The 10,881-nt window shown below is 43.7% G+C and overlaps 1 protein-coding gene across 1 annotated transcript; it reads left to right on the plus strand.

Annotated features, from left to right (window-relative positions):
- The first annotated feature begins 632 nt into the window (after positions 1-632).
- On the plus strand, positions 633-9,910 carry CHRNA1 (cholinergic receptor nicotinic alpha 1 subunit). Its single transcript, XM_083865668.1, has 9 exons — positions 633-724; positions 2,484-2,629; positions 2,775-2,819; positions 3,240-3,349; positions 3,580-3,775; positions 4,407-4,644; positions 5,741-5,964; positions 7,270-7,509; positions 9,447-9,910. The coding sequence occupies exons 1-9, from the start codon at positions 685-687 to the stop codon at positions 9,576-9,578; spliced, it is 1,371 nt and encodes a 456-aa protein (XP_083721794.1). The 5' UTR covers positions 633-684; the 3' UTR covers positions 9,579-9,910.
- Positions 9,911-10,881: the final 971 nt, after the last annotated feature.

Below are 10,881 nucleotides of genomic sequence, written 5' to 3' on the forward strand. Positions count from 1 at the left end.
CTATAGAAACAAACCAGTCATGCTTCTACCACTTGACTTTCTCAGTTCAGTAAGTATAGAAGTGGTGGCAGCCAGCAGGGTATGGTGTCTTCTCTTACTTAGTTAAGAGCTATCAAGGTGGGGGCTCTACCAGGAAGTCCTGGTAGACTCAAGGAGATGGATCTCTCTTGAGAATATTTATTTACTTCTTCAGAGATTTCCCATCCCTCTGTGAAGCCAAGGGAGCAGGCTCCTCCTAGCATGCTGTCTGTATTCTGGTGGGGGTGTATCAGAAATAAGTGACTGTGCTCTGTTTTGTCTCTGGGGAACAAAACCTTAAACCTGGCATGTTGCTCTATTCACAAAAAAGTTTCTGAGATCTCACCAAGAGGTTCAGTTACTTACAGGCAATTCTTTGTTTATTTTTGTGTGTATTTGTTTAGTAAATCACAGATCGCATTGATACCTAGAAAAAAAAATGACCTTCTGTAAACTGCAGAAGATATTTGATGGGTGAAACACACTGTGCTCCCATGTCCAGCCCAGTGGTGCAGTGGCCCTCAGCTGTCATTCCCAGAACAGGTGCTGTAAATCAATACCCTGGTGGGTATATTTTGGCGCCCTGGCAAGGCAGCACAGCCCCCTCTGAAGAGACCTCAGAGGTTCTTTGTGTGTCTCCATCTGTGTGACTGCGGCAAGAGGACGATGAAGGTCCATTGCACACTCCTCCTCCTCATCTCCACAGGTAAAGGTGTTCCAGCCATTTCCTTGAAGGGTTTTTTTTTTCCTTCCAGAGCATGTGGGACCTGGGCTTTGCATATACATCAGCATGAGTGAGCATGTGTTCCAAGAGCAGCCTGTCCTACTGGTACGGTTTTATGAACACACCAAATAATTTAAAAGAAAGTTTTGGGAGTGCATTAGTAGCAGCTCAGATATTTGTAATTTCAGGCAAAGATATTTTGAACTGAGAAGTTTGTGTTTAATTGTTTTTCTCTCTGCAGTCTTTTTTTCATGCTCCCATTTGCCCTAGTGCTACATGTCGTTCAGAATATGTGAAAGGATCTAGTAAGAGTGACTTAGTATGTGAAAAATCATTACAAGAAGCTTCATTAAATTGTGGGGTGACTGACAAGGAAGTAGAATTGATTTGCAGCTGCATGTGCTGTACTAAGATAATTCTTTTTAAACTGTCCCTTAAAAGAATAAATATTTTGTGATCCTAAAAGCTTTTCAAAATGTTCAAGCAGCATGCTAATTTCCTACCAGGCCACACCAGAAGGGAGCAATGTGAAAGGATTTTAATTGGATTAATAAAGTATAGAGCTTCAATTAGATGTGATGCTGTGATCAGAACTTAAAAATTGGAAGATGTCTCCTGCTCACCCTTGCTCAGCCTCTTGGCACGGGAAGCAAACAGTGCCTGTCTGCAACAGACAACTTTTCTCATTGGCATCCAAGTATTTTAATATAATCTCATGGCAGGCCAAAGCAGAATCCTTGGCATTTTCAGCTCAGCTACATAAAAGGAGTTGATGAAAAGTCAATTGGGAAACCAGGGGAAATCCTAGCTTAGGTTGGAGTCAGCAGCAAAATTCTTGTTGACTTCTGTGGCCCAGGATTCAACAGAGAGGGGGAGACAAAGGTGCAATCTGCCAAAAATGCTTGCAGTGAGGCTCAACTGTTCTGTTCTCTCTCGCTACTTTTAAGAGGGGACATGTACAAAAACATGCCCAAGTATCCTTTACATTTGCTTTCCTCCCTTATAACAGTGAAGCAGCTACAATCTGAGGGCATCATGTGCCTGCTTTTTCTGCCACAGGCTCTCTGGAAACAGGGCCCATCTGTTTTCCAGTGCCCTTGCTTCTTGGCAATGCAGTGCCATGCACAGGCACTGTGAAGGCTCCACTGGAAGAGGGTTGCTCCCTGCCATTTTCACTTGTGAAATTTTTCTTTCAAGGCTCTGGCACAGCATGGCCAAGTCATGCTGGGCAGCCTGTGAGCAGAGCTGTCCATGGGCCCACCCCACACAGTGAGTGGTTTCCTTCTCTCACCACCTGCACAATTCCCATTGTAGAGAGGAGCTCTTGTTCCCTTAGATTGCAGATGCAGGGAGTTTGGGGTGGTGATGCCTTCTCAATGACTGGCATGCTTGGGTCTCTCCTTTAATGTTACTGTCCCAGGGAGGTCTGTGGAATTGCAGGTGGAAAAGGCGACATTAGAAATCCCTGAGACTGGATATTTAGTGTTTAACTGCCCATAAGTAGTGCATGTTAGCACAGTTTCAGGCTGGAAGACTCCTAATGTTCAGTCTGATGCTCACAATCCTGCCTGTTTGGATTTGCTCATCTCCTGGTTGGAGGCCATTGTCACAGGGAGCACTTGATGTTATCCCCACACCAGCAGCTAGCCTGGCAGCATTTCCTCCATGCCAGCCTCAGACTGACAGTGCTGTAGCCTGTTCCCTGCCCCTTCTGACTGGTGCCACCTCTGCTGTTGTGCAGCTGGGCTGGGGCTGTGCTATGAGGACGAGAGTCGCCTGGTGGAGGACCTGTTCAGTAACTACAACAAGGTGGTGCGCCCTGTGGAGGACCATCGGAACCCCGTCGTTGTCACTGTGGGGCTGCAGCTCATCCAGCTCATTAGTGTGGTACGGTATGAACACGGGTAATGCTGAGCCACTGGCTCATGTGATTGTGCCAAATGGTGGTGTTTTTCTAAAGAAACAATTTTTATCCTTTAATCCTGATGCTTCCTGATACTGCCTTATTTTTTTTTCTTTCCTTTTTTTTAAGGATGAAGTAAATCAGATTGTGACAACCAACGTACGCCTGAAACAGGTAATGCTAAATATTCTTAACCATTTCATCTAATTCGAATAAATGTACTAGACACAGTCAGGAATTAACTACACTGTCCTACTTTTGGGGTCAACTTGGACAGGTGGGTCAGATAGCAGAGCATTTCTTCTTACTGCGATCTTAAGAATAAAGTGCTCCAGATGCTAATAGTCTTAAGAAAAGCATTTGGAGTTGTATTTCTAACAGCAGGCTTCTGATATATTTATCTTTGTATTATTTTCTTTTGGGTTTTTTAATAAGCTTCTTAAGCCAAAATTGAAGTTAATGTAAAAGATGAGCTGCAGGTCCCACTCCCATATGTTTATGCTTGCCTGCAAGGGAGGAACTGTTTCTGGGAAGTACTCAAACTAACCCCAGTGCTGGGAGAGGCTCTCAGGGGCTGAAATCTTCCCTCTTCAGCAATGGACAGATGTCAACCTCAAATGGAATCCAGATGACTACGGTGGCGTAAAAAAAATCCGCATCCCCTCAGATGATATCTGGCGGCCAGACCTCGTTCTTTACAACAAGTAAGGGGTGCCAGCTGCTGAGGGAGGGAGGGAGGAGTTCTGCCTTCTGGCACCACTGTGGTGGGACAGTTTTCTTTTCCCATGACATCTCCAGCGGGTACAATTCCTCAGAGTAAGCTTCCCCAGGAGCAGGCACTGGGGAGTCATTTGACCCACAGACAGAGAAATCCTTTTGTGACTGTTGATTATGCTGCCCATATTGCTTTAAATGTCCTTGTTCCTTTCTGCAGTGCAGACGGTGATTTTGCCATTGTAAAATACACCAAAGTCCTCCTGGAGCACACAGGTCTGATCACCTGGACACCACCAGCTATTTTTAAGAGTTACTGTGAAATTATAGTCACACACTTCCCATTTGACCAGCAGAACTGCAGTATGAAGCTGGGAACTTGGACCTATGATGGTACAATGGTTGTTATTAACCCGGTAAGCAAGAAGTTTGTAATTGGGAAAAACAGCAAAGACCTGTAAATGTTTTTAGAGAAATCTCAGATTTAGAATGGAAAATTACCTAGTTTTGACTGGAGAAACAAGCAGACCCTGCCTGTAAAATAGAAAATTCTCATTTGTGGATCTAGCACAAGATTTCCTGGTTTGGCTCCTAAATTCTGCATACAGATTATCCCTGTGCCCTGACAGTCTTCTGTATGTCCTCTGGAAGATTTGCACCACTTTTTATGGTGATGCCTGTTCTGCTTCTGTTTGTTTTCTTGGGTTTGGGGCTTTTTTGAGGGGGTACATTTTCTCTGCTCATGACTTTCCATTGCCAAGGACTCTTTCCCTGTCCCCTCAGGTATGTCTCCTATCTGTAATATTTTTTCAGTCTATTATCCCTGACTGTTTCTGAAAAATATTTAGTTGAATGCTCTGTAGAGACTGATATTCTAAGGCAAAATAACATAGACAAGAGCTATTCACTCACAAAAAAAAAAAAAAAAAAACCCAAAAGTTATTTGCATGAGTTATTTGGAATCCTGCTCCTGAGCCAAACCTGCCAAGTTTTGTTTTGATTCGGAATACCTGATATTAAGAATTTGTTTGGGTGTTTTACTGCCAGGAGAGTGATCGTCCAGATCTGAGTAACTTCATGGAGAGTGGGGAGTGGGTGATGAAGGATTACCGTGGCTGGAAGCACTGGGTTTACTATGCTTGCTGCCCTGACACCCCTTACCTGGACATCACCTACCACTTCCTCATGCAACGCCTGCCTCTCTACTTCATTGTGAACGTCATCATCCCCTGCCTGCTCTTCTCCTTTTTAACAGGGTTAGTTTTTTACTTACCCACAGATTCAGGTATGTAAATTTATTCATTCTACTTCCATAGAAATTGCTCTTCTAAGAAGTTCCTGAGAAATTCCCAGTATTTGAAACCATCAGCCAACTTGAAGGCCAATGTGTACTGAAACTGGGCATTTCCACTAAAAAGTAATGGCTTTAAATATTCTGCAAAGAAAGGAAAAGTACTGAAAACTGAAACTGTTGATATAAATAAATTTGGGTGCTTTCCTGCAGAAATTGCTGACTATCTATCCAGTTAAGTTCTGCAAGCTAAAGATTTATCTGGATAATTTTTTTGCTTTGCCATAGGTAGTCAGTGTGTTAGTACATCCTGCAGCAAATGAGCATGCAGGGGTGACAGAGGCCCTTCTGCATTGTGTCAGAGCAGAGAGCTTGTTACCTGCTCTCACACACATCACCTCATGTGACAGAGTAATCCTGACCTGTTCTGGCCTCCTTTGTCTCTGCTGAGCCACTCATGCTCCCTGCAACCATCTCCTCTGCTTCTTTTTGCCTTTGTGCAGCTTTTCATACCACTTAATTTCAGTGTAAGCCCCTTCTCATTAAATGCTTCATGTATGGTTTTTTGAGTGGAAAACTTTCTGCAAAGTTGAACTTTGTAGATAAAAAGTTGAACTTTGTGGAAGAAAAAATAATGTTTTATAATTTATTTATGACATCCTCCACATGCGAGATCTTGCATAGCAGCTGACCTGATGTCAGATGTGTTTATAGTTGGCTCTCTCAGCCCAGAGACAGAGAGTAAGGGAAGCAAACTCTCAGGAGGCTGTGGACCAAGCACTAATCAGGTGCATACACTGCATTGTTCAAAATGCAGAGCCCATGAAATGCTCCTAGCAAGTGAAAATATCCCCACTCACACCTCAGCCCAGTAATTCTGGTAATTTCCACCTTAGTGCTGGAGCTGAGCTGAGGCTCTCAGGTTTTCCCAGCCTACTTGCTGTTTTGGATGTTGGCAGACATGACAACACTGCAAATGCACATAGGTGTTTGTGTGAACTGCTCTCACCCACATCCTGCTTCTCAAATAAATACTCCCTGTACTGAATGATAGGAGCAGCAATGATTTTGGGGGGCTTTTTTACGACAGGTGAGAAAATGACTCTCAGCATCTCCGTCCTGCTGTCTTTGACTGTGTTCCTTCTGGTCATCGTGGAGCTGATTCCCTCCACGTCCAGCGCAGTGCCTCTGATCGGCAAATACATGCTGTTCACTATGGTGTTTGTCATTGCCTCCATCATCATCACCGTCATCGTCATCAACACCCACCACCGCTCCCCGAGCACACACACCATGCCTCACTGGGTCAGGAAGGTGAGCTCTCTGGCCTGGCACACTTGCTGGTTTCCACCAAATGCTCCATATTTTATTGGCAGGTTTTCTAATAAAAGTCAGAAACAATTGGTGAAGCAAATGCATCATGTTAAAGGTCTCTAGGCACAAGAGCCGGTGTTTACTACTTAGCTGTGCATAAAGTTAGCAAGATTGCTAAACTGCTTCTTTAAGTAACAAAATTGTCCACTGGGCCAGAGTCTTGCAGGGAACAGATGAGACAAAATATGGGCAGCTAAAGGTAGGGAGCAGGGAAAAGAAAATGTCCATCTGGACTTGAATTACATATCCTGGTCTAATTCTCCATCTGACTGCAAGGGACTGCTGCCTGCCAGTGACCAAGTCCACCAGGCTGCATGACTGCAGAGCACAAAGGCCACTGGGAATATCTGAGTTTAGCATCCTATTTTGCAAAAGATGGTTTAGCAAAAGCTAAAAAATCTCTGTACTTTTCCAGTATACAGTTGCTCCGCAGCCCTTGGGAGTAAAGGAGATCCTTGCACAGGAGTCTAAATGGTAATCATAAGTTGTAGAAAAATTTGGTTGTCTGTCACTAAAAGTTCTTTGCCAGGGAGACAGTATCAAAGATCATCTGATTTATCTCATAATCCTTGTTGTTTTGAAGCCTGCCTGGGTTCATACTAAGCCATGACATCAAAGGAGGTTTTTCTGTGTATTTCTAATTATACTTCTAAGGTTACAGCTTATACTGGATTCCCTCTACAGCACAAACAATCCCTGCAGAAGGGAAATTTCATCAGGAAATGCTGCGTATGCCTAATATTGCTCTGGCAGCAAGTCTCTGTCACTCCAAAGGAACTGACTGTAAACCTTATATGCCTGTATAGCAACAGTCATAACAGTGAAACCAAACCGTAGTAGCCAAAGGAGTTTCTTTGTAGTCCATTCCTCGAGTCAGATTTGTTGGCAATACATTTCAAGTTAGATGAGATGGCTAGAGCTCTGTCAGCTCATGCTCGCTGAGGATCTGCCTCGCAGCATCGCTTCCCCCTTCATGTGTGGATGTTGGGTGTACAGCAGGGGAAACGGCTTTCAGAAAACGTGTTGCAGGCCTGCGGGTGACTCCCCGTGCCCCGGGACACAGGCTGACAAAAGCCCCAGTGTAACTAAGGCGTGGGCTGTGATATAGTCGGAGAGGGAATCTGTAGCAGACCCAGCACGGGAAGCAATCTGGGAGGGGAGAGGCTTGTCTTTGTTCAGCGCACAGCTGCAGCTGTAACACAGCCCCACAGATCAGCAACTGTCATCTTCTTCCTTTGTTTTCAGATCTTTATTGACACAATCCCAAACGTCATGTTTTTCTCTACAATGAAACGACCATCAAGAGACAAACAAGACAAAAATATTTTTGCAGAAGATATTGATATTTCTGACATTTCTGGGAAGTCAGGTTCTGTGCCTGTCAACTTCTACTCCCCGCTTACCAAAAATCCAGATGTGAAAAATGCTATAGAGGGAATCAAATACATTGCAGAAACTATGAAATCGGACCAAGAAGCCAGTAACGTAAGGCACTTTTTTGTGCACGATTCATTTCTAGCTTTCAAGTTGCTACATCTTACTTTTTTGGCAAAATATCCCTGCCTTACAAAAACACTCCAAGCCCTGGTTTGGCTCTAGCAATGGACAGCCTTCTCCCCTTAATGGAGTCAACAAGGAGCAACAAATAATTGTCACAGATGTTAAGTGAATATTGGCTTCCCAAAATAATAGAAAAGGAAAAAGTGTCAGTGCTAATGTTTCCTTATGTAATATGGGAAGCCATAGAGATGGAGTGTCTGTGAGGAGAAAACCAGTTTCATGAATTGTAAGCAAGTTCCAAAACACATTTCTTCTGTCTCCCACTTGGGCATCTTGCCCCTGTGGTAAGTAAGATCCTACTGCTTTTGAAAATCCAGGAAGCAAGCCAAACTCCAAAAGACTACTAGTGTTCTCTGAGCAGTGTTAAATGTAACTTACAAATTACATTTCCAATTTTGATAAGGTTTTGTTTTATTCCTGAATACGACAAGTAGTCCCTCCAAATGAAGTATGCCATGAGCTACTCTGATTACTGACTTTTTCCACATTGCAAGCCAAAGGAAGGATAAAAGCATATAGAGTCACACATGGCAGTGTTCCCTAGGAAAACCTAGCCCTGCCTCCTTCTAGCACATTCAGTACAATTAAACCCTCTTTTATTCCAGCTTTTTCAGGGGTAATTCAGTCTTGGTATTTCACCTTCCTAAGTGGTCACAGACCTCTCCTGTTGAGCTACAGGCTAGTCTGAAGACAGAGAGGTTCTCTGAAAAAATAATTTGACCCACGCTTTTGAAAAGGAGGTGCCTCCTTCCCACGGACAGGATTTACACCACAGTGTTTGTTCCTGTGACCAAATTCCTGGAGCATGTGAAATGGCTCTGGCTGTAGTCTCATGTTCCCCATGACTCCTTTGCCTCTCTGCAGACAAATTGTTGCCTTCAGCAGGGCTGGCGTGGCTTCAACATCTCTGGGCTTCACTTCCTCCTTGGCTTACAAGGAGGGTCTTCAGGTTACCAGCAAATGCCCCCTTCGGAAGTGGAGCCCAGCTGTTTGTGTCATCTGGGCACTATTGATGTATCACTTCCAGGGGGTTTCAAAAGTCAGGTTCCCTAAATAAACTGAAGGTTGTGGCTTCTGAAGGCTGTCACTTCATTGCATTCACTTCTGAACCACCTCAAAACAGTATTCATTGTCAGTGTCCTCAAGATAAATTACAACAGTCTCTTCTACTTGTGGGAGAACCAAGGCACAAGCAGGAGGTGCTTTAGGTCAGCACATGCCACTTCTTTAGGTGGAGTTACAGGATGAAAATCATGAGCCCTGCTGTACTTGCTGCCCTGCACTCTGCATGTTCTTACTGTGCTGGGCTCCTGCCAAGAGCAACCGCTGAAAAGGTACAGAGCAAGTGCTTCGTGATATCCCACAACTGGAAAAAAAGACTGATGGAGCTACCAAGAAGGTTTTACAAGACATTAGATTGTATGGAAAACAGGGGTTAGAGTTAAATTAATAGGAATTCACTAGATATCCCATGAGAACAAAAAAGCCATGGAAAAACAAAAGTCAGTTGGGTCAAACTAAGCGTTTTGCTTTCAAGATTTTAAACTCTCTTTCAGAAGCAACAAATGGCCTAAAAATTAAGCTTTTCAACTTTTTACTTTTTTTTTTTATATATATTAAATTGCTCAGGAAATTTCCAGAGTTTCTGGTTAGTTTAGCATTGAAATTTGTATTTCCAGGTTGCTTAGGCTTTCTTAACCACTGACCTGCTTTTGAGAAGAAAATCAGCATTTTTGCACAGCAATAATGACACTTATAGAAGAGCTTCCCCCTTGTTAAAGATAGTAAACTACACGAATGCTGTAACAAACATTCACAAAGGCTCTGCAGAGATTTTACCATCTCCTTTGTTTCTTTCCCAGGCTGCAGAAGAATGGAAGTTTGTTGCAATGGTGCTTGATCATCTCCTCCTTGGCATATTTATGCTAGTTTGTTTTATAGGAACATTAGCTGTATTTGCTGGTCGCCTTATTGAATTAAATCAGCAAGGATGAATGTCAGCTGGAAACTATTCGCTACCCTGAACATCTGAAAGCATCATAACCATCAAAATCTGGCCAGCCTGTGAAAGGTTCACTGACAGGAATCAGTAACTGCTGGGAAAGAGCAGGGATAATAAAATGTAAGGCTCCATACTTAGCACTTCTGAGCTGCTGCTCAGTAGCATTTAATTGCCAAAAGAAACACTTGCATTACTGGTAAACTTGAATGTCTGTCAGCCAGATTTTGATCCATTTACCCTTCATTAAAAATGTTAATGTATTAATAAGACTGTCTGACTTTGTAAGCCACAGATACTATTCCAGTGAAGTCAATAGCAGTGTAATAAGCTTTAGCTGAGCTGTAAATCTGTATCCAACTTTAGCATTCAAGCTGGTTTTAATATCTGCTCTGTGGCTATTGTATTAGCAGAGTCACTCCTCTGATAACACTAGATATAACCATCAGAAATATTACAAACTCCATGCTTAAGCACTTGGTTTTCATGCACAATTCTGGACTGACTGTCATGTGACTGTACCCGTAGAGCCTCTCACTGCAGCAAAGAGGAGAGACTTACTTGTTCTGTACTGTGGGAAGGATCCAATCTATCCCCTAGGATAATCTCCATATTCAGCCTACTCTGGTCTTGGAAGGTTGATTTCCACTCTGCCTTCGGAGTGATGACTAATGTGGGGGCACCTTCAAACATGAGGATGTTTATTTAAACACAATTCTCTCTGTTTCCTGAGACCTGTCCCGTGCCCTGCTGACATAGACACTGTGTGAGAGTTAGAGTCAGCCACAGCGTCACATTCCCAGGGAAGGTGCGGGTCTCAGCTGCGCTTGTGCGTGACACTGACAGAACCGCTCCTCCTGTCAGCCGCACCAGGAGCTGCCCAAGCTTTGCTCAAAAGTTGAGCAGCAGCTCTCTCTGGTGGCTGCAGCAAAGCACTGCTGCCTCTGCCCAAACACCGCCGCGCTTGGGTTACTCCCCATTCGACCTAAATAAGAAGCCTCTCTGCGTTTCAGTAGTGCGGTGCAGCAGTACCAGCAGTGCTGCCTCTTCTTCTCAAGAATAAATAAGGATAGGTGGGGCAACTGCGACAAGTTACTCATCTTTTCCAGCTGGCTGTCCAAGCCAAGAGCACTACTTTGCTAACAGCTGTAAACAATTTGTTGTGAGGTTAGTAAAATAATTTGTATTATGTTAATGCTCCACAGAAATGTGTCATGCCTGCAGAGGACAGGCATTTGAAGCACTATAGGGAAAATGAGGCACTGGAGCAACGCTCCCAGCATTGCGTAGTGTTTGCT

Source organism: Zosterops lateralis (assembly GCF_965231275.1).
Source record: "Zosterops lateralis genome assembly, chromosome: 7".
In the NCBI taxonomy this organism is placed as follows: domain Eukaryota; kingdom Metazoa; phylum Chordata; class Aves; order Passeriformes; family Zosteropidae; genus Zosterops; species Zosterops lateralis.

Coding starts and splice junctions, on each gene's coding strand:
- CHRNA1 (XM_083865668.1), top strand. CDS start 685: ATGAAGGTCCATTGCACACTCCTCCTCCTCATCTCCACAG. Junction 2,630..2,774: donor TCATCCAGCTCATTAGTGTG/GTACGGTATGAA, acceptor CTTTTTTTTAAG/GATGAAGTAAATCAGATTGT. Junction 3,776..4,406: donor CAATGGTTGTTATTAACCCG/GTAAGCAAGAAG, acceptor TTTTACTGCCAG/GAGAGTGATCGTCCAGATCT.